Source organism: Typopeltis vanoorti, chromosome 16, assembly GCF_054136105.1.
Source record: "Typopeltis vanoorti isolate ZY-2024b chromosome 16, IOZ_Tvanoo_1.0, whole genome shotgun sequence".
Lineage (NCBI taxonomy): Eukaryota > Metazoa > Arthropoda > Arachnida > Uropygi > Thelyphonidae > Typopeltis > Typopeltis vanoorti.
The window spans coordinates 27429522-27454160 of record NC_143564.1 but is presented as its reverse complement, the minus strand read 5'-3'; the positions used below and the strand labels follow the sequence as shown (position 1 = coordinate 27454160).

The window sequence follows — 24639 nt, the reverse complement described above, 5'->3', positions numbered from 1 at the left end:
CTTTCCCGTGTTCAAGTATGCGAACTTTATCCTTGATAATAGTCCCGACTGTGGTACGACTTAAGTTCAATGCGTGGCCAATGTTCATTGGCATTTCTCCCTTTTAATGTCTAATTTCACTTCTAATGTAATGGCTTTCCTTTTCTTTGACACACCGCCATTGGAAGAGTCTGCCTTAAGTTTGGGAGCCATATTAACGGGTAAAAAGTCATAAAAAAAAAAAAAAAACACAAACACAAAAGTGAGAGAGTGGATGTAAACAAAGCATGCGATACCCAAAGAGTGTATGCTGGGACCCAAGTGATGCCACCTCTCCCAAACAAACGCTGCGTAATGCGTATTCTTCTGCCGTGCTCACAAACAAGTTCGCCTGCGACGTTTGAATTTTACGTCGCGCTGCTTCAAGTCAAAATTTATTTTTAAGATTATTTATGGGATTACTGCCGTAAAGTCGAAATGACACTTGTCGAGGACCCCCTGTACTCAAATCTCTATTCAAGAGATTTACCTTCTAGGGATAACTAACCTCAAATCACTTTTGGCACAATTATTGCCTTCTCTGCATCTAATAAAGGAGGGGTTCTCTTTCACTCAAGGTGTTACTTTAATTCCAAACAGCTCCTAACCCTAAACAAATCCACTCAACCACTGAATACTGCTGAGGGTGGTGTCCCTATATAAACTCTCTAAAAATACTGGATTCTATAGAGAAAAGGGCAGTCATATTGACTGACGATCCCTCCACTCATTTTCACAGAGACATTTAGTTTCTGCAGTCTGCATCTTCTATAGCTGCTATTCATTAGAATTGGTATCTGTAATTTCCTCACCACCTATCAAATCCATCCAAACGTATGCAGCTGCCAAACAACACCCTCTCAAAGTTCAACTCCAAATCCACAGAACAAATTTCTCCTACTCCTTGTTTATTGACTCCAATGTTGCCATCTGGTGTTTCCCAAGGAATAAAATCCACTGCTTTTCAAGTCAAAGGTGAACAAATTCCTTATTGCCCATCCACAGTACTAGTGTACTATGGGATTACCAATCTTTCGTGGATGGATTCTTCATAAAAAAAAAGCTGTAACCGAGGTTAAAGACACTCAAACAAGTGGAATTTTCTGATGCTCTCCAAAAACTGTACAACCATGAAGTCTGTATAGGTACCAATGAATCATATTTCAAATAAATGTTTTATCTTTCTCTCATGTGCTTTTGATTTTTTACAATTTTTGTCCTATTACTTATGGATCCCACTGTATATATAGAAAATACATTGCATATTTAGCCACAGTATCTTCCTAGGTCTAGCTCCCACTAATAAGACCTAAATGACAGTTGAAATTGGCTAGGTAGTAATCCTTCCCATAATACATTGCAATATACATGTAAAAAAAAAAAAAAAAAAAAAGGAAATGTGTTTGCTTATGCTTAGGTAAATGATTAAAACAAAATTTCTTGCCAAGTATAATTTACTTCGAAATCACAAAGTTTTTTGTTTGAGCAAGTAACAGGAAGAATAACTATGGAGGATTAACCTTAATGAGTGATGATAATCGTGAGGAGATAGAAGTAGATAACATAGTTAAGTTACTGAGTGGCCACTTTGTAAGTATATCTTGCTAGTGAGGCTACTTACTGCTTTAACCTATGCGACCCACTAATAATGTGGGAACAAAGTAATTTAAACAATAGCAATTTACAAATAATAGAGTAAGAGCTGAGTTGGATAAAGGGAATACTACATGATTTTGCTGGATAAGAGAGTGGCTGCAGGACAGATATCAAAAAGTGGTATATGGAGAGGCAGAATCTAGACCAAAACAGGTGACTAGTGGTGTGCCACAAGGTTCAGTGCTGGGACCATTGCTGTTTAATTTGTACGTAAATGATATAGGAAATAACCTGAAAGGAAATATTCAGTTGTTTGCTGACGATGCAAAATTATATGGAGTAATAGTTAATCAAGGCAATGTGGCTAGCTTGCAGGAAGATTCAAATAAGCTGTTGGTATGGGCAAAAGTTAATGGGTGCAATTAAATGTTGAGAAATGCAAAGTTGTGTGTTTTGGGATAAATAGATTACAAACTGTGGATCACATTGATAGCACTGTACTCCAGGAAACAGATGAAGCTGGAGATTTAGGGGTGGTGGTAGACAGAGTTAAAGTTTAGAGGACATATTGCTAAGGTTTCTAAATTAGCCCATATTACTTGGCTATTGAAGAGCACATTAACAAGTAGAGATAAGGAAATTGTAATTCCTCTTTATAAGGCCCTGATACGTCCACATCTGAATTACTGTGCTAAAGTCTGGTCTCCTGGGTTTCTTAGGGATGAGGAAGCAGTGGAGAGGATTCAGAGCTGAGTGATCAAGATGGTGAGTGGCCTGTGGGATGTTCCCTATGAGGATAGATTGAAGGTGTGTAGATTACAGAAATTGGTTGACAGAAGATATGATAGAAACATTTAAGTCGCTTAAAGGATTTTATAGAATAGATGCAGAGAGAAATGTTTCTGCACTTGACTATAGGAACCAGAACAAGGGATCATCCCTGGAAGTTAAATATAGGTGTGGCAGGGTTGTAGAACTATATTTTTTTGCATGGAGAGTGATGAATGAGTGGAAAGGGTCGCCATAGTCTGTGCTTTTTTTTTTTTTTTTTTTTTTTTGTTAATGAGTTCAAGGAGAGGTATGATAGATTGGGTCTCTCGTGATGAGTCTTCGGACTCCATGGAGGTGTCCATATAATAATAAAGCTGTTGGCCAGATTAACCATGAGGAGAGATTCTCATCTCTCCAACTTGCATGTTTATGTATTCTAGTGGAATTGGTTTTTGTTTGTCTTTGGGTAGTAAGACAGTTTCATCATCTATTGGGTCTCTCGTAATGAGTCTTCGGACTCCATGGAGGTGTCCATATAATAATAATGCTGTTGGCCAGATTAAGTATGAGGACAGATTCTCATCTCTCCAACTTGCATGTTTGTGTATTCTACTGGAATTTTAATAAATTTAGTTTAATCCTTTATCCAAGTGTGAGCAAATAAAGTTTGCACCTGAAAGTATCTTCAGGACTGAGCTAAGGTGGTACAACACCAGGACAACTTGTTGCAAAGGTGGAGCAAGATACCAACACTCCTGTCTCAGTATCTCCTATAATGCAAAACACATCCCTTGCGGATATGTCTAATGTTATGCATTAAGGAAAGGGATACTACCCAGACTAGTTTCAATAAAGGTTGAAACTTGTACCACCTCAGCTCAGTCCTGAAGATATTTTCAGGCGCAAACTTTATTTGCTCACACTTGGATAAAGGATTAAACTAAATTTATTATACTCTAACCAAGTGAAAAATAAACTTTCAACCTACTGGAATTTGTTTTTGTGTCTTTGGGTAAGACAGTTTCATCATCTAATTTTAGAACAATCTGCTCATTAAAGCTTAAGGTGACTTTAAAAAAAATGTTAACTAGTTTTTAAGTTAACATTTTTTAATAATTTTTGAGACTTCTAGTCTCAAAGATTATCTAAGCCCACCCACATTGCTAATGAGTGGAATCGTTAAAAAAAAACATCATGAACCTGCAACCTATTAGCCAAAAAGCTAATACCTGACTAACTAGCCAAAGAGGTATATAGAAGTTTCACACACAATTATTATTATTATTATTATTGTTCCGGGAAACTCCAAGGAGTCGACAGACTCATCGAGGGAGGCCCTAACATCATGTCTGGAACATCTATTCAACATTCACACAGTATCTATCATATCTTGCCTTGAACTCATTCACGGTCGTAGCACCCACAACAGACTCTGGAAGCTTATTCCACTCATTCACCACTCTCCAAGTAAAAAACCTAGCTCTAACAACCTTGTCAACCACGCTCTTGCCCAGCTTCCGTGCATGGCCCCTAGTCCTCCCACCACCAGTCATATTTTCAAAAATATCTTCTGGATCGATCCTATAAAAACCCTTCAGTAACTTGAATGTCTCAATCATATCACCCCTCCTTCGCCTATCGTCCAATTTCTGCAACCCACAAATCTTCAACCTATTCTCATAAGGTTCATTCCACAGACCTGCTATCATCTTGGTCACTCGTCTCAGGACCCTCTCCACTTCCTCCCCATCACGAAGAAACCCTGGTGCCCATAACTGGGCACAGAAGTCCAGATGGGGTCTTATCAAGGCTCGATACAGAGGAACAACAACTTGTTCGTCTCTGCATGTTAAAGTATTTTTCAGAAGCCAAGTGATTTGGTGAGCTGTTTTAGTTACTTTTGCAATGTGCCCCCTAAACTTCAATTCCCTATCCACCAACACTCCCAAATCCCTGGCCTCATCAATCTCCTGGAGTATGGTTCCACCAATGCGATATACTGCTGCTATTCTTTTCACCCCAAAGTGCATAACCTTACACTTTGCCAAATTAAATTGACATCCATTTTTCCTAGCCCAGTTCTCCAAACTATCCAAATCATCCTGTAAAATTTTGACATCCTGTGCACTCACAATTGCTCTACCCAACTTTGCATCATCAGCAAACAAGTGAACACTTCCTCTCAAATCCTTTCCAATATCATTGAACAAATTGAAAAGCAGTGGTCCAAGAACAGAGCCCTGCGGCACACCACTGGTCACAAGACGTCTTTTTGACTCCACTCCTGAATAAACCACTCTCTGGTATCTCTCCTTCAACCACCCTCCTCTCCATCTTACCAACCCTATATCTATCCCCATCTGCCCCAGTTTACTGATTAGGGTTCCATGTGGTATCCTGTCAAAGGCCTTGGCAAGGTCCAGTAGTATCACTGTAAACCCATTACCCCTATCCAGTTCAGCCGTCACTGTGTTATAAAACGTGAGCAAGTTACTGAGGCATGATCTACCCTTAACAAAACCATGTTGTCCCCAATACAATATCCCATTTTCATCTATCCAATCCTGTATATTCTTTTCTTGACTAATTTCTCTAAGACCTTGACAATGATTCCTGATATGCTAATTGGTCGGTAATTTACAACAGCAGTCTTGGAACCACCTTTATGCAGTGGAACTATTATCCCCTCCTTCCACCCGCTCGGGACTAACCCAGACCCGCGACTCAAATTAAACAAAATGGTCAAGGGTACTGACAATTCTTTAGCTGCTTCTCGTACTACACGAGTTGGTATACCATCCAATCCCACAGATGTATTGACATTGAGGTTATGCAATAGACTACTCATCTCCACTTCATTCACCACAATTCCCGTATAATCTACTGGTTTATTCGTTTCTGCAATGTCACTACCTGGATGATATATTCTTGCAAAGTGCTCACTCAGTAACTCAGCTATCTCAACTGATTCAGTTACCTCCCTACCATCGGCATTCTTTAAAATCATTCTGCCATGTACATTTTTCCTTTTATTTGCTACATATCTAAAAAACTGTTTATGATTCTCTTTAGCCTGCATGGCCAATGTTCTTTCGTAATCCTTTTTTGCTTTTCTTACCTCGCTCGTCACCCTTCTGGCCTGCGCTTTATACCGTTCATGTGCCTGCCGATCACCTTTCTCCTTAAATTCCCTCCATAGTTGTTTCTCTTTTTTGCAGCTCAAGCTTGATGGTGTTATTCATCCATTTAACCCCTACTTGATTTATTATTCGGACTCTAAGTATACAGTCAGCCATTGCTTCATGCAAACACTTCTTAACTGCCTCCCATGCACTGTCAACTTCTAGCCCTTGCAGTTTTACATGCCATGGCACTGAGCCAATCAAACTCCTAAGCTTGTCATACTTTCCAGCCCGATAATTCCACATGTACCCTGTCTTAATTGAAAATTCTACACCTTTAGCCACCTCCCAAGAATCCTATGATCTCTCTCACCGATTGGTGGCAATGTGGTCATATTTGCTACAGCCAAATCCTCAGATGTAATTACTAGGTCAAGCACTCTCTGACCCCTAGTATTTTCCATTACATGCTGTCACAGATAGTTATCCTTTAATAACCGCATAAAATCCAATTCCTTCCTCCCATGTGTCCTCTCACTCACTCCAATCAATGCGACCATAGCTGAAATCTCCCATAATAATCACCCTCCTTCCTCTCATTTCTTCTAGTTGCTTGTGCATACTGTCACCACCATCTTTTATATCACCTGGTCTATAGCAGCATCCAATTGTATATTTAGTTCTGCTAGCCACAATCTCACACCAAATGGCCTCAAATGTGCTCTTTTCTCTATCCTGCAATTCAACTTCTATTCTCCTTGGCTGTAGCTCATCAGCTATCATCAACAATACTCCTCCCCCCATTTTATTCTCTCTGTCATTCCTGAACACACTATACCCATCACATTCAATCCCACTAGCTATATCATCTACAGTCAGCCATGTTTCACTAATACCAATAACCTGTGGTCTTGAAGTGCCAACCATGGCCAAAAACTCTTCCTTCTTGTTCCTAATACTCCTAGTATTAGTGTACATGAATTTAAGACCTCCATTAGCACCAACCCTACCTTGATGCCTTATATTAACTATCCCACTCTGGTTTGTTGTCCTTATTTGCTCTAGCATATTATATTCATTCTTACATTCAACTGCCTCCCTAAGGACTGTATATCTACCCCCCCCCCCCCCCTTAACAAATCTAGTTTCCCTGAATTTGCATATCCACTACATTCAGCAACACTTTCTCAAGTCTTCTTACACCGTAACCATTCAAATGCAAGCCATCCATCTTATATAGATTCTTTCGCCCATCAAACTCACTCCACACGTCCCCAAATTCCACACCACTCGTCATACATAACTCATGCATAAAGTCATTCGCAATTATGGCCCTCCTTTTAAACATTTCACTGTCATACCATGGCAAAAGACTAATCATTCTAACTCTCTCACTCTTTTCTTTTGCTACCTCAAACAATTCATTCAGGTCTTCTATCATTTCCATTTTATCTCCTTTCAAATCATTCGTACCTGCCACAACAATCATTTCTTTCACCCTTTCCTTTTGCTCTCTAATAGACTCAGTTACATCCTTTATGGTCGCACCAGGTTGGTACGATTTTGTCAAATCCTCTACTAACACACCTCGTACTAACGAGTCTCCATACAGCACTCTATCCTTCATTTTGTTCATGTTCACATTCATACGCCTATTTTTCCTGTCATACCTTTTAATATTGGTTGGTTCATTCAGTCGACTTTTGTTCATGCACTCTAGCTGCTGTTTTGCCCTTTCTATCGCACCATTCAACAACGCGATCTTCCTCAATGCATCTATCTCATCTTTTGTATTCTCTGAGAAACCATTAATACTATCATTCACACTTTCTACATTCACACTCTCATAATTCTCATGTACAACCTTGCCGTTTCTTGTCATATCGCTATTTTCTTCATTCTGAAGTTTGACAAAAATATCACACTCACGATCCGAAATACACTTCAATTCCTCATTCTCCCTACATTTTCTACACACATTCAATCCTTTATTATCATCTATCCACACTCCGACCGCACTTCGCAAAGCGTACATTTCACAGCTAGTACACTGACTCATTTCTTTTATACTACCGTTCTTTGATAAAGATGGCGAACCATCATTACTGACCACCATTTTCCTTCGTACAGGTGCCATAATTATTGCAACGTGTTTTATCAAATAATAAGTTATAACACACCAAAAACACACAAACAGACGCACTAAAATATGCAAGGCAAACAAAACTACGCAATATTAAGTAATTTTATCAACGATAACTAAAAATAATACTTATCTTATCAGGAGCTTGCACGAACACTACACACTACGATATAACCTCGAACCAATCCCCTACTAGACAAGAATATAATTTGTCTAGTATGTATATATATGTGAAATAATTATTAAAGAATCAACAGGAATGGAATAAAATGTTAGCTTGACAGAGCTATTAGATTTATGAAATTTTAATTCAATATTCAGATAATTTTCACTAACATTGTCATATTACTGTATCTACTGCCATGAAGTAGATGTTAGTTGCACTAAGATATTTGAATGCAATTCCATAATTGTCAATAAGTAGATAAAATTTCTTAAACATTTATGATACTAAGCATTACTATACTTCCATTTAACAGTAGTGAATAAACGTTTTCCAGTTTTAAATCCAGTCATAAAGTGGTTATAACAATAAGCCACGTTTATTATATATAGTAAAGAAGCAATTTTTAAAAGGCATTTATTAAATTTAACTGCCCATTAACATCAAATTTAACTCTCTCTCTCTCTCTGCGCATGCATATATATATATATATATATATATATATGCAATTTTTTTCCTTTTTCTTTTTTCTCAGTATGTTATTTCTTTATAAAAGATGCCATTTAGAAATTTCACAATGAACAAAAAGGTTCTTTAACAAAAAATTCATCATACAGAATGGGAAAATTTTTCAAGACTAACTATACATTACAGTCAAATATTATGCAACACACACGATACACTATTAATTACAAACAAAAATATGTTTTATTTATGCCCAAGTCTCCTTTAATAGCAGTAATGGAGATTTTGGTTGCCACATATTTTTGTAATTGAGATTTGTACTTATTGCAGCTACAAGGTAATATACAAAAACTATACGTAAATAGTTTATCTAGAAATATACCTCTTAAATTGTAAAAGTAATTTTGATATTTACAAAAAAAAAAAGTTAAATGACAAATATCAAGTATTATATAAATAAGAACTTATTGCAAAATACAAATTTATGAATTCTGTTCATGTTACTTACATTGAAATTTAATTTCTATTTTATTTGACATATTATAATCCTATACATTTTAAAAGGTCATTCTATAGGTGAACTTTGTGGGTAAGCAAATACTTTTTTCTATATATTTTTTATATATATGTTATTTTTTCAAAATACGATTTATCTGTCTATTTTGATGTGCCATTGTTTCATCAACCTTTTCCACTTTGCCAGTTATGCGTTCAATTGTTTCGTTTTGCTCATCCATTTCATCATGAAGCCCTATTGCTAGATGTTTTAGTCGTCCCAAACCCTTGCTCATTTCTTCTGTTAAAGGAAACACAAGAAACGAAATTCAACCAAATTATACATTTTGATTTTTCAAACATAATATGCACTTTTTTTTATTAAAATAATTGGAAAAAAGATGTATACTATAGCAACATGTTAATAAAATAAAGGCATTGATTTCGCAAACCCTTGTTTAATAATAAAAGAGCATGATATGGTCTTTCTGTGCAACAAGATTTTTTCTCATTGATACAAAACAATTTTTTTAAGACATACAAATTATTTGCATAATTTTTCACCTCTCCATTTTATCTAAAGAATTTTACATACAAGATCTTAAAGCCTGCAGACAGACTAACATTACATCACAGTAACGGTTAAGGTAACACTGTTTCCAACACTTAAGCCTTCAGCAGACATATAAAATGAAATCTAATTCAAGCTATTTTGGAGAGCTTTGTACAGAATGTATAAAAGTAGCACATATGTTTAAATATTCTTTTTATCATGGATTTTAGGTCAAGTTGCCTGTTCTAGTCTCATGCAATCATTTTTTTCATCTTCCAATTCTTTTCCCATTTATTTTATATCTGCATAGTATTTGTGGTTAGTTTTTGGTATTGAGAACAAACTGACAGTTATTTCAAACTAGTTGGTTCACTTCAGAAACTTGAAGAGAGCAAAAATTCCCATTCAATATACTAAAGAAATCCAATGTCAGATAGTTGCATTTCTCATAGGTGAACTCTTGTTTGGCAAATCAGGACTACTGATTTTTAGTTACATCATAATGTGATCTCAGTACTGAAAACTACCAACAAAAACATTTGCATCTGCATAGTATTTTTGACAGTCTGCTATTGTCCATTCAATTTAGATATTTTAACCATTTTTGTTTATTTTTAATTATATAGTAGTTAATTGGTTTTATATTCAGGGATTGTAAAATTTGTTTAGATTATATCTGGTCATTCAAACATATAATTAAAATGAAATATATATTGATCTTTAATTGACCATGATTTATAAACATCTAATACCAACACATTTCACCGACGGGGCTGTCAGGCTTCTTCAGGGCTTATAACGGTAAGAGAAAAAACCCAAAGTGGCTAGTAAGAGAAAATGGAGTAACACCATCATATAAATTAAACATTAAAACAGAAAGCATAACATTACACTCATGGAGAGTGTTGTGTTAGTCACTGTTATGAGAGCACGTTCTGTAGTTTTCGTGAAATTAAATTCTGACAGACCGAGTGATCTTATTAAGGTTTTCCATATGTCAGCCATTATCATTCCCTGGTTTCTGTTAAGATTTTCTCCAGAACGGAGGACTACAATGACCGACTTGAAATTTCTACAACAGAAATCTTCTAGGTGCGGCATGGAGCTGCTATCCCAATCAAATGGTATGGTTAGTAATCGCAAAATGATAGGATAGACCAGAGTTGTCTGTTCTGTTGTTATTAACATCTCCTATATGTTCTTTTTTTTTTTTTTTTTTTTTGGATTTCGAAGCTTCTCAACGTCTGTCCTATATATATATATATAGACCACAAGCACATGGGATGTTGTGCACTCCAGCGTGTTTGAAAAAGCATTAATGTCTTTTGGCAATCTTAAAACATGACGGACAGTCTTGACCGGTTCGAACGCAACTCTGATGTTGAAAGGTTTAAAAAGTTTTGCAATCTTTTTGGACACTATACCTGCATAAGGAATAAGTCATAGGTTGTTGCGAGGGATTTCTATGAAGAATCTTGCTGATTAAATTCCTTCGATAGCCATTTTTCATTAATCTCTGATATACAAGTAATTTCATCATAAAGTTCTTTTTCTTCTGAGATGATGTTCATGGCTATATTTTTAAGCATATATATCGGGTGATCCAAAAGTAACAGAAAAAGTAAAAATTCAGTAACTCGGAAAGTATAGACAGTAGCACGATGCGGTTTTCACAGAAATGCACAGAAAGACATGGGATTTTTGTTAATAACGAAAACTTTTATTGCCAGAATTTGCCACTAACAGGTGGTGCTTCGGTTGTACGAAGTGCCAGGTCGTCTTGAAATTTCAAGTACACTGCATTCCCCATGTGCGGAAGCTGCCTATTGTGTGTCGGTCTCGTGTTCAACCTCGTGAACAACTGCAATCATTTTTTTTTTAAGTCTCCCGCTTCTTGCACGTGCTTCCAAACTAAACGGTGTCCTCAAACCTTTTCATCATAGCTATCGGTGAGGAACAAGATATTGGTCCCTTTCCACTTCTAATACCTCTCATCGAACGATGGGTGTGCAAAACCGCACTTGCACATTCGGAGTTTTGATAATACAGCTTAACTAAAATAGCTTTATCTCGTAATGACAACATGCCTCACCTCGGCAGAACATTTAACTTCAGTAATAAATGTTAAATGCTGAAAGTTTAACTTCAATATTCACTACATCTGAAATTTACATACCTCACGGTTTAAATAGTGACAGGCAGCAGCTTCGGGACCAAATGCAGCGCCACATTTCGGTGACAAATGTAACTATTCTGGCAATAAAATTTTTCGTTATTAAAAAATATCCCATGTCTTTCTGTGAAAACCGCATCTTGCTACGATCTATACTTTTCGAATTATTGAATTTTACTTTTTCTGTTACTTTTGGATCATCAAGTATTATGCTGAGCTTCTGGGAAATATGGTGAGTTGATTTGAAATGAAGGTAGTGTCCAGTGTGTGTTGGTTTGTGGTAGACTGTTAGTTTCATATGTCCATCTGCTAGTTTCTTGATTAGGGTATTCAAAAATGGCAGTTGGTTATCTTTTTCCAGTTCTAAAGTGAATCATATTTTTTGATGAAAAGAATTAATTTTGGTTCAAAAGTCCAAAAGAGCTGTTTTTGAGTCCCTCCAAATTATGATGACATCGTCTACATACCTCCACCACACTAAAATTTTTGGATTCTAATTTTGAGAGGATGTCTGTTTCTAGCTTTTCCATGAACAGATCTGCATAGGGTGGCGAAAGGGGACTGCCCATAGTTAAGCCATTTAGTTGCTCACATATCGTTTCATTCCATTTAAAATAATTAGATTGAAGGCAACGAAAAAGGTGACCCGTATTTTCAGGGAAGAGATTGTATAGGATTCTGATAACTTCTTCTACTGGGATGTTGGTAAATAAAGATACCACGTCAAAGCTAGCGAGAATGTCTGTCTTTAAGATAGAGATGTTTTTCAATTTTTCAATAAAGTGCTTTGAATTCTCAATGTAAATGTCCAATTTTCTGATATGTCCTTTTAGGAGATTAAAATGATCTGAGATTAAAAAGTGCTATTATCCTTTCAACTTCAAAGCCACCTAACCTAAACATAACACCCCAGGAAAAAAGAGCTCTCTCAAACTTGAAAAGGGATAAACAAATAACTATCTTAAAAGCAGAAAAAGGTAATGCCAAAGTCATTTTAAACACCAAGGACTACGTAGCCAAGATTGCAGAATTACTATCAGATTCATCAACGTATCATATTACAGTCAGACCCAACATGGAAAAAACCACAAGGACACTAATAACTTATTACGGAACATGACTCATTGGTCCACAGACTTGCAAAAGAATCTGAAGTCACTACACCCATTGACGCCACAATTGTATGGAGTCCCAAAAGTGGAGTTCCGCTACGCCCGATCGTTGACGGAAGAAATGCTCCCACATATTTATTGTCCAAACACCTCTCCAGTCTCCTAAAAGGACATATCAGAAAATCATACACTTACATTAAGAATTCAAACACTTTATTGAAAAACATCTCGATCTTAAGACAGATTCTTGCTAGCTTGGACGTGGTATCTTTATTTACCAACATCCCAGTAGAAGAAGTTATTAGTATCCTATACAATCTTTTCCCTGAAGATACGGGTCACTTTTTTCGTCATTGCCTTAAATCTAATTATTTTAAATGGAATGAAAAGATATATAAGCAATTAGATGGTTTAACTATGGGCAGTCCCCTTTTGCCACCCTGTGCAGATCTGCTCATGGAAAAGCTAGAAACAAACATCCTCTCAAAATTAGAACTAAAACCTTTAGTGTGGTGGAGGTATGTAGACAATGTCTTCATAATTTGGAGGGAACACAGAAACAGCTCTTTTGGACTTTTTAACCAAAATTAATTCTTTTAATCAAAAAATAAGATTCACTTTGAAACTGGAAAAAGATAATCAACTATCATTTTTGGATACCCTAATCAAGAAACTAGCAGATGGACATATGAAACTAACAGTCTACCACAAACCAACACACACTGGACACTACCTTCATTTCAAATCAACTCACCATATTTCGCAGAAGCTCAGCATAATACATATGCTCAAAAATAGAGCCACGGACATCATCTCAGAAGAAAAAGAACTCTATGATGAAATTACTCGTATGTCAAAGACATTAATAAAAAAATGGCTATCCAAGGAATTTAATCAACAAGATTGTTCATAGAAATTCCACAACAACAACCTAACAACACTCAATACAGTTCATCCACGATTATTCCTTATGCAGGTTCAGTGTCCGAAAAGATCGCAAAACTTTTTAAACCTTTCGACATCAGTTGCGTTCAAACCGGTCAAGACTGTCTGTAACGTTATTTTAAGATCTTCAAAAGACGATACTTTTTTCAAACATGCTGGAGTGTACAACACTGATCTGCTTGTGGTCTAAACTATATAGGACAGACGTCAAGAAGCCTTGAAATAAATAAATAATAAAAAAAAAGAACATATAGGAGATGTTAATAACAACAGAACAGACAACTCAAATCAGGCCCATCATTTCACAATTATATCCCAACCATATGTGGTATGGTTGCTATCCCAACCATACCACTGGTTGGGATAGCAGCTCCATGTATTACCTAGAAGATTTTCTTTGAAGAAATTTCAAGGAAACCGTTGTAGTCGTCTGTTCTGGAAGATATCAACAGAAACCAGGGAATGATAATAGCTGACATATGGAAAACCTTAATAAGATTACTCAGTCTGCCAGAATTCAATTTCGCTGAAAACTACAAACGTGCTCCATGCGTATAATGTTACGTGTTCTGTTTTAATGTTTAATTTATATGATAGTGTCACTCCATTTTCTCTGTACTAGCCACGAGTTTTTTTCTCTTACTGTTATAAGCCCTGAAGAAGCCAGACAGCCCTGTCGTAACGAAACTTGTTAGCATTAGATGTTTATAAATCATGGTCAATTAAAGATCGATTATAAAATTTCTTCCTTTGTTTTATGGTCCCACTTGGTATATCCAGTTGTTTTTTCTAATATAAATTGAAAGCAATTTAAAAAAAAAAAAAAAGGCCAAACTTCTAAATAGTCCTCAGAAGTTTAACATTTAAAAAAGTTTAGTGATTAATATGTTAAGAATTTTTTTATTTTATTTTATTACAGTACAACAGCAGAATTAAATATAAAAATTAGTATTAGAAATTGTGGATATTAAAAGATCACACATTATTTCAAAGCTGAATGTATGTAGATAGTTTGAAAGTTTTTAAATTTTGACCAGAGAGCTGATGAGATCAGCATCAGAGTTGTTTTTTCTTGCACTACTTGCATGACAAGAACACTGCCTGTGTCCATATATTCAGCATTTATTACTACGTTTGATAAATGTTTCACTAGCCTGACAGCTATTCAAACTAGTTTGTTTTCTTCAAAGACCAGGCAGAAACTTTAATAGCAAAAATTCTCATTCAGTACCAAAGTAATCCAATATCAGATAGTTGAATTTTTCATATGTGAACCCTCGGTACATCAAAACAATTTAGTGATTAATATGTTGCAAAATTTTTTTTTATTGTAGTATAACAGCAGAACTAAATATAAAAATCTTTATTACTATTACACACTGACTGAGAGTTCACTACGAAACATACAATTCTCTCACACTGGATTGCTTTGGTATCGAATGAGAGTTTATGCTCTCATAAGGTTTCTGCCTGGTCTCTGAAGAGAACCAACCAGTTTGAAACAGCTGTCATGCCAGTGAAACCTTTATCAAACGCACTATCATCATCATCAAATTCCTGTCATGTACCCTCAAGGGGTGTACAGGATATGACAGTACTACATGAAAAAAATTACATCATTACTAACTTCCTAGCTACAATTTTCCTCCAAATCAGTCTGTTACTTGTCAAGACTCCAACATTATCAGATCTTATATTTCTATCGTCTAAGGCACTTTGTACCGTATCAATCCACCTATATCTTGGTCTTCCTCTGGGTCGTTTTCCTGCCAACCTGGCAGAGAACACTTGTTTTGCTAATCTTTCCTCTCCCATTCTATTTAAGTGACCATACCATCTGAGATTAGCTCTGCTAACGCATTCCTGGATGCTGACAATGTCAAGTTCTTTCCTAATATCCTCATTTTTAATATGATATTGCCATTGATGCCATCTGTTCACGCCTCTAATCTTTCTCAGGACTCTCATATCTGCGGTCTCTAGTCTTTGGTCAAGTGTTTTACTTCTGACCCAGCTCTCAGATCCATAAGTTAAAATTGGTTTGAACACAGTCTTGTATACAGCTAATTTAGTGTTCTGACTAATTTCTTTCTTATTCCATATGAATTTATTCAATTGACTTCCCACGATACCAGCTTTGCTGATTCTGTTGTCTATTTCTATATTTAGTTTACCATCTTCAGTAAAAATTGTGCCTAAGTAGCTGAAATGTTTTACTTGTTCCACAGGTTCTCCATTCACAACACAGTTGACATTTTCAATGATTCTGCCTATTTTCATTGTCTTTGTCTTTTTATTGCTGACCTTCATACCATATCTATTACAACAGCTATTCAATTTAGTCAGAGAATCTTGCAGACTTGTAGCGGATTTATTTAGAAGTATAACATCATCCGCATAAAGCAAAGAGCTGACATTAACATCTCCAATTTTGATATCAGGTTGAATACCACATTCCTTCATAATGTGATCCATATAGATAATGAATAACAGAGGGGATAATGTACATCCTTGTCTCACACCAGATTTAACATTAAACCATCTTCCTGTACTTCCTTCAATTCTAACTGCTGACTTGCAACTCAAATAAAGACTAAGTATTGCTTGATATAATGCCCCATTGACACCATATAACTGCAGCGTATTGAATAGCTTCTCTCTTGGCACCTTGTCATATGCCTTTTCCAAATCGACAAAACTTAAATACAGATCTTTGTTATATTCCCATGCTTTCTCGACTATTTGTCGTAAAGTGAAGATCTGATCCTGACAGCCTCTATTTGGCCTGAATCCAGCTTGTTCTTCACCAAGCTTTTCTTCCACAATTTTTCTCAACCGTTTCTCAAGTATACTTGCATAGATCTTGCCAGGAACACTCAGTAGGGAAATACCTCTGTAATTCTCACATTCAGTTTTATTTCCCTTTTTATATATGGGTACTATGAGAGCTCTACTCCAATCATCGGGAATTCGTCCCTCTGTCCAGGCTTTCTGAACTATGCAGTGCAGCCACTGTAAGACTCTTATACCACCATACTTCAGCATTTCTGGTCGAATATCATCTACTCCTGCTGCCTTTCCACATTTCAAGCCTTTGATGGCTTTTTCTACTTCAAATATGGATATGTATTCCTGACTGCATGCCTGGTCAGTGTTTTTTACCACTGTGCTGTCATCACTGCTTGTTTCATTTAGCAGTTTTTCAAAGTAATTACTCATTACTTCAAGGATATCTTTTTCTCCTGTTTTCATTTCACCTTTATCATCTCTAATTCCTTTTACAGCACTCTTTCCTCCATTCCTAAGCTTCTTCAACAACCTCCAGAATATTTTGCCACCTTCTTGATATTTATTTTCTATATTCTTGCCAAAGTCCTCCCATGACTTTTGTTTAGCTAGTTTTACACACTGTTTAGCTTTCTTACATTTGTCTCTGTATTCTGTAAGAGTAAAAGCTGACTTATTTGCCAGGAACTTTTGATATGCTTTCTTCTTTTCCTTCACTGCCTCTTTGACTTCCTGTGTCCACCAGGGAGTTCTAATTTTTTTATCCTTGCACACAACCTCACCACATGCCTCTCTGGCAGAATCAATCAATGTTTCCTTCAGAGTTTGCCACTGAATCTCCAAGGTTTGATTCCTGTTCTCAAACTCTTTCATTTTCTTTTCAATAATATTTCTGTATTTTAGTCTACAGTTCACATCTGAGAGCTGCTCAACTTTTATTCGCTTTAAAACTTTCTTACATGTTATTCTTTTCAATATGAAATTCAATTTTATCCTGCTCAAGACTAAATAGTGATCACTTCCAATTTCAAATCCTCTGTACACTCTGGTGTCCTGCACCAGGGAGAAAACATCACTATCAACAATAACATAGTCAATGAGACTTTTCTTATTCCTAGCCTCTTCTCTCCATGTGAATTTGTGCACATTTTTATGTTGGAACATGGTGTTAGTAATAACCAGTCCATGTCCTGAGCAGAAATCCAACAGATATTTGCCATTATTATTAGCTTTGCTCTTTTCTCCAAATTTTCCCAAAACATTTTTGTATGTCTCACAATCATTTCCTACTCTACTATTTAGATCCTCAACACGGACCAACTTTTCCTTTTTCATTGTGTCAGTTGCTTTTTCTAAAGCCTCAAAAAATTCCTCCACTTCTACCTTAGTAGAACCTTCTGTGGGACCATAGGCACAAATAAGTCTCATTGTCCAGTTCCCCATTCTAATATTTGCCCACATTACTCTACTTGAGACTGACTGCCATTCAAGAAGATTAGCCTCGTATTTTGTGTTGAATACTATGGCTACTCCTTCTTTTCCTTGATTGTCATTGCCTGAATATAACATTTTGTATTTATTGCTCTGAAAGATCTCTCCAGTTTTGGTCTTTTTTGTTTCAGTCACCCCTATTATGTCGATCTGGTACTTATCTAATTCCTCAGCTAGCTCCATTTCTTTGCCATTCAGGCTTCTTACGTTGATAGTACCGATCTTTAACTCTGGTGATGTTGAGTTGGGGTTTGTTTTCAGATTTGTTCCAGTAGCTGACTTTTCGCTGTTCGCCCTGGTTCCCTGGCGAAAACAACGGGGGCCTTGTTTAACCGGGCGACGCCCCAGCCGGCATGAAATTTTGTCATGTTGTACCATCATTTTTTATTTTGGTTTAACCAATAAGAATACAATTTGGTCGGCTAAATCCCAAATTGCCAGCCCATCCTCGTTCGTTCAGTATCAAAGTAGATACCCAACAGGGCGCACCACGAGAAGGTGAGGATTGGACATTAGGTCAGAAGCCCTGGTCGGTTCTCCGCATTCCTTTAAAGGCTATGTGGAGGTCTCCTCTCAGTTATAGAGCTTTGACCCTTAAGCATCCCTGCCAACGCACTATGAAAGTGCAAATATAAGGATACCAGGCATCACTCGAGTCTTAAGTGGTGCAAGCTAAGGCAACTCTGGTGCTAAGAATTATATTCTCATAAGCTCTCTGGTCAAAATTTCGAAATTATTCAGCTTTGAAATAAGGTTAGATCTTTAGTATATCCACTATTTCTATATTATGATTATTATTCGTGACACCTCCAAGGAGTCCGAAGACTCATCGCAGGAGGACACCTACTCTACAACTCTCCATCTCCAATACTACACAGAACATCTACTACCAATCACCTACATCAACACCATCTACTGTCCACAACCACAGCTAGTATTTTTTGTCTGTAAATCGCGTGTGCATATAATTTACATTGTCAAAATGAACTCTTATGGGTCTTTCTTTATTATAAAAATTGATATTAATAAACAAAAACAAGTAAGGTGAAGCATCACTTTCACATTTTATGCGGTAATGAAAAATCTCCTAAGAAATAAAAAAAAAAAAAATTTTTTTTAAAAATGCATGAATTTCATTTAATCATAAGCATGTTGGCGAGATCTTTCTGTTCATACAAAACTTCAAAAATAAGTTCTGATGAAATTAATAAGTTTGATAGTTACACATGCCTTTATGACAATACTATTAAATCAATATGAACAGTAATATTAGTAATAAATTACTTAATTATGCTAATATTGCTTCATATTATTCATTCATATCCTTTTTATAAAAAAAGTCTTTCCAGGTTTCTATAAATATATTATCTTATCAAAAGTGAACTCTTCCTTGTGATATACCATAGGTGAGCTGCAATCATCTCTGCTCAACATGACCCAAACTGGAAATGTCATTTTTATATTTTTCCATTCTAACTTACTGAGGAATGAAAGCTGCCATTAGCAGAGGTATTGACATTTAACATTCAGAAAGGAGAAAAGAACTTACCACCTGAAGTGAAAAAAACTCATGCCCAGTCACTTCAAAATCATGGACCCATGGAATCTTACCCCCCCCCCCCCCCCCCCCCACACCACTTCTTACTTACCATTAGAAGTTTTATGCATTTCTACCAAGAAGTCATTCACCATGTGAATATAAAGACTTAAAATTGTGAGGACTATACATCTAGACATTTCATCAAGTTACCACTTTTAGTAACATGGGGGAATAAAAGCATGCCTCTGCTGTGGTCATAATACACTACATCTGAAGATTTAAATCCAGCATAAACATTTATTATAATGAACACCTGTATCATAATCATTTGAAAATATGGAGGGGGAGATGAAAAGTTCTGATAAGCCTACAACAAAAATATTAAAGCAACTGATATAACCACAAGAAAGAGCATATCTTAAACCTTTTAGCTCCCGTGTTTCAACAACTGTAACAATTTGTTCTTTTTCTTTTAGGATATATAAGAAGACATGTCAGAGGTTTTGAACAAATTTGAAGACACAGAGGCGCTGGCTATCATCAAGTCTTCTGTGCTGCAAGAAAAGTCTACAACTGAGATCCACCAAACTTTTTGTGTGAGACTTGAGGAAGTTCTGAATCCAAAAGTCAGCAGGAAAGGTTCTTGCCATTGTCTTTTGGGATATGGATGGTGTAATCCTTACCAAGTACCTCAAAAAAGGTGAAACTGTTACAGCAGCAGTTCTTCCAACAGCTGTGAAGGAACTGAAGAAGTATTGAGGGAAAAATGCTGCAGGAAACTGAGTAGAAGCACGTTACTTTTGTAGGACAATGCACCTTCTCACAAAACCCATTAGGACAATACACAACTTGGGTTTTCAATGTCTGCCTCGCCCACCCTATTTGCCAGACCTGGCACCATCTGACTATTTTCCAAATTTAAAGAAACACTTGAAAGGAACAAAATTTACCACAGATGAAGTTATTATCTATAGCTGAAGACTGGCGTGTGCAACAAGGGAAAGACTTTTCTCGGAGGATTGCAAATGATGCAGCACAATTGTAATAAGTGTATAATACTTTGTGAGGAATACATAGAATAATGTGTAAGTTACATGGTTCTATCTTCATTCTTTCATGGTGATTATTACAACTTTTCAGCACACCCTTGTAAATTTAAAGACTGCAATGCCTCTGCACTTTTAAATGAAAGCATGAGACTTATCACCTATATTACATCAAAAAGTTTATTATCCAATAAGTCAACACAAATTTCATTCTTTGTGTTGACAAATTATACTTACTAATTTCCTCATTCATTTCAAATCTATTACCACTCCTACAGAATTAAATATTTAAGTTCTCTTTGGTTCTAATTCCTATAAGATCATCATTCACTGTTTACTTTAATGCCTGTTTCAAAGGTTTCATTTCCTCTCCAGAACAAACACCTGGAACTAGCATATGGAATATTCTCCAGCAACTACACTAATATAATACCTGATATTGCAATCAGCTCTTTTAAATTTTAACCACTCGATCGAGTGGGTAGCATATCCGCTTTCCAGCCAAAAGGCCACAGGTTCAAATCCCACCATGGGCATGGATGTTTGTGATTGTCTGTGAAAATACTAATGGTGGTGGTTGATGGTAGATGGCATTGGTGTAGATGATGAAAAGTTGTGGTTTGTGGATATGGATAGTTGTAGAGGGTGCCCTCCCTCGATGAGTCTTTGGACTCCTTGGAGGTGTTATGCAATAAAAATAATAATAATAAAAAATTGCCAAAATTGATAAATAAGTCTTAGTCAAGGTCATGCAAAAAATATTTTTCCTTAATTTCACTTTTAAATCATTTGAATGCATTATACAGGATTTTTTTTTTAAAAAAGAGACATGAAATTATTAAACAGAAGTTTAATATTTATGACACTAGGAGAGATTTGACATGAGTTGAAGAAATGGGTGAGTGGGTGCAACCAAGAAGAGTAATTTATGTTCCTATGTATGTAATACTGGATGATAAACTCTTTTAGATGTAATACAGGTGATGAATATCATTGTGGCCTTTCTTTTAAAAGTGTAAGCCTTAAACATCAAGGCCTGAAATTCATTTTCATATACAGTCATCCCTCGACTTGAGTCCGTTCGAAGATATGCATGTGATCCCATAATGGAATAAATAACATTTTTTGACTACACTTTTGAACAAGGCGCAAGCAAGCGTAAAGTAAAAAAGATTTTTATTTAGCAACAATGCAGTGGCAACAGTGCATTTAAAGGCAACCTCCCTTGGCACTCTGCTTCAACAGTTCCTCTGTTGATTTTGTGTTTAAAAAATAGGTTATTCATGTATTTATAGTTAAATATTTTGTGATGTTTGTGCAACATGGACCCTACATGCCCAATTAAAAAACCTAGTGAAGGATCACAGAAAAAAATGCGAGCAACTGATCTTGAAACGAAGTTGCAAATTCAACGATAGTGACGAAGCAACGACAAGGTCCTATCATTGATTGGGTATGCACTTTTGGTTTAGGTCCTCTAAGGCACTAAGTCTCTTCAACATGTTGATGGAGAAAGCAAGACCCGATTAGGACTACGAATTCAATGCTTCTTTCGGTTGGTTCATGAGATTCAAGCAGCGTTTTGCACTGCATAATATGAAGATGTATGGTGAATCTGCAAGTTCTGATGAGAAGGCTACCAAGGAATTTGTGGAGAAACTGGATAAAATTATTACGGAGGAAAATTATTTGCCACAGCAAATATTTAATATGGATGAGACCTCCTTATTTCAGAAAAAAAATGCCCAAGCAGACAATTCATCCACAAAAAGCTAAAATCTATGCCTGGTTTCAAAGCTCTTAAAGACTTAAGGGGTAATGTAGCTGGATATAAACTGAAACCATTTCTGATATGGCACAGTGAGAATCACGGGCCTTCAAAACCATTAGGAAGTATACTCTTCCAGTTCATTAGTGAAGATATAAGAAGCTGTGGATGACTCAAAATTGTTTGCGGATGCCTTAATCAACTGTAATGCGAGTGAAATAGAAAGCTATTATGTGAAAGAAAATTTAGAATTTAAAATTTCATTAATTCTAGATAAAGTCTTATATCGGTAATTTTGACCAAGTTCAAGGTTATGGTTTTTCCTCCAAACACTACTTCATTGATCCAACCGATAGATCAGGGAGTTTTTTTTTGTAGTGTTTAAGACTTATTATCTATGAAGAACTTTTTCACAAGCCATTTCTGCTACTGAAGGAAGACGACCAGACTTATGCAATTGTGGAAAGCATTCAATATTTATCATGCTATTAAAAATATTGCTGTAGTTTAGGATGAAGAGATCTCTCAACGTGTGAGTGGCATATGGAAAAAGACATTAAAAAGGTTTGTGCATGATTTTGATGTTTTGAAAAAAATGAAGACCTTTGTAAATGGAGTGAAGAAATATTTGGCCTAGCAAACAATCTGAATCTCTAAGTGAATGACGACAACATACTTCAACTCACAGAAAGTGTCCCTGAAGAGTTGACCAATGAGGAATTGGTTGAACTGGAGGAACAACGTGTTGAGAAGAGGAAGAACGAGAAAAGGAAGAGGAAAGAGAAACAAGGAGAGGTAGTTAAACAATTCACAGTGAAGGGTCTTGCAGAATTGTTCTCAAAATGGTTGAAGACATTGACTCCAATGTTGAACTACTTATTAGTAGAAAGTAAAGTACATGATGCATTTGCTTGCTATAAACAAATTTATGAAGAAAAGGAATAAGCAAAGCACAATTGACATTTTCATCACACAAACAAAGGTTACGCCAGAAGAGCCACAGCCTGTGCCTTCACATAGGAAGGTAATGAAGATGTGATTGTGGAGGAAGATTTGGACGATTATTCTCCGGTTTTATAGTGGCAGTAAAGGACAGTACAATTTTATAATAAGGTTTAAAAATTAAAATGACAGTATCCTTATTACTGTTAAGTCCCTAACCCCTATAACTCCACTGATTTAATGTAACGACTTACGTCCTTCCGGATTTAACGGAACCCCGATGTAAGTCGAGGGATGACTGTACTATGACACAGCTATCTATTAACAAATTTTATATGCCAAGTTAAATCCACAGATGCAGCATACTACAATAGTTGATATGCCACTATTTCCTCATGTTTCTAAAAGTAAAAAAAATAGAAGTGTGAGGCAACTGCATTAAGTTAACTGTTTCCTTATAAAGAATGTGAATAAACATCCATGTTGTCTATGATTAATACTTCTTAGTGGAAATATGAAAAAATCTAATGAATGAACTGAATTATTTGCATGTTTATTTCAAGAGTATCAATATTTTTTAAACAAACATGCAAATATTAAAGAACAATGAGGAAGCAGGATCATGTACTTTATAGTTATGTATTATCAGAGACCTCCTACTCATCGACATAGGCCATATATCACCCACACCAGTTGTCACACTCTCTCAAACTTATTCACTCTAGATGCACTTAGCACTTCAACAAGTAAACTGCTCCACTCACTCATTTACTCTATGAGACAAATTTGAGAAAAATGTGGCTCTCACCACTTTCTTAACTACATGTAAACTTAAATTCAAATGCCTCTTATTCTCTCCCCACTTTCCAATACAATATTGGTATTCAAAGCATTACTTCCAATCCTCCATGGAGCCCAAAGACTCATTGCAGGAGGTCAAACACTCACAGACCATAATAACTATCACACCTTGTCTTGAACTCATTCAATGTTGGAGCACTCACTCCCTACTCTAGCAATGTATTCCACTCATTCGCAACCTGCCAAACAAAAAATCTTTTTCACCTCTTTACTCACATGACCTTTGTACAGTTTCCAGGGGTGACTTCTTGTTCTTGCACCACTCTGTCCTCATACTATATTCCAGAGTCCTGAGACAGCCTTAGTTATTTCACCTCTGCACTCTCAAAATAAAAAAAAAAAATAATAAAAAAAAGTCTCATTGACTTTTCAGAGGATTTGAAATAAGAAGTGATCACTATTTACTTCTGAGCAGGATAAAATCAAATTTCATATTGAAAAGAAGAGAGGGCAAGAAAGTTTTAAAACAAACCAAAATTAAGCAGCTTTCCAAGATGAAATGTAGACTCAAATACACAAACATCATTCAAGAAAAATGAAAGAGTTTGAAAACATTGTTTCCCCATCAGCAATATAGCCAGGTGAGTGAACAGGTTTGTGCACAGAAATCCAAATGAGGCATAATAAAAGCACCTTATAGAGTGGAAC

At 36.1% G+C, this 24639-nt stretch overlaps 1 protein-coding gene across 1 annotated transcript in view; it reads right to left on the bottom strand.

Annotated features, from left to right (window-relative positions):
- Positions 1–7939: 7939 nt before the first annotated feature.
- Snap29 (Synaptosomal-associated protein 29kDa) overlaps positions 7940–24639 on the bottom strand; it is a 91074-nt gene continuing 74374 nt past the window's right edge. Inside the window, exon 4 of the mRNA XM_090406319.1 lies at positions 7940–9074. Within this exon, the coding sequence (XP_090262445.1) occupies positions 8908–9074 (167 nt within the window). The 3' untranslated portion in view covers positions 7940–8907. The remainder of the gene's footprint in view (positions 9075–24639) is intronic.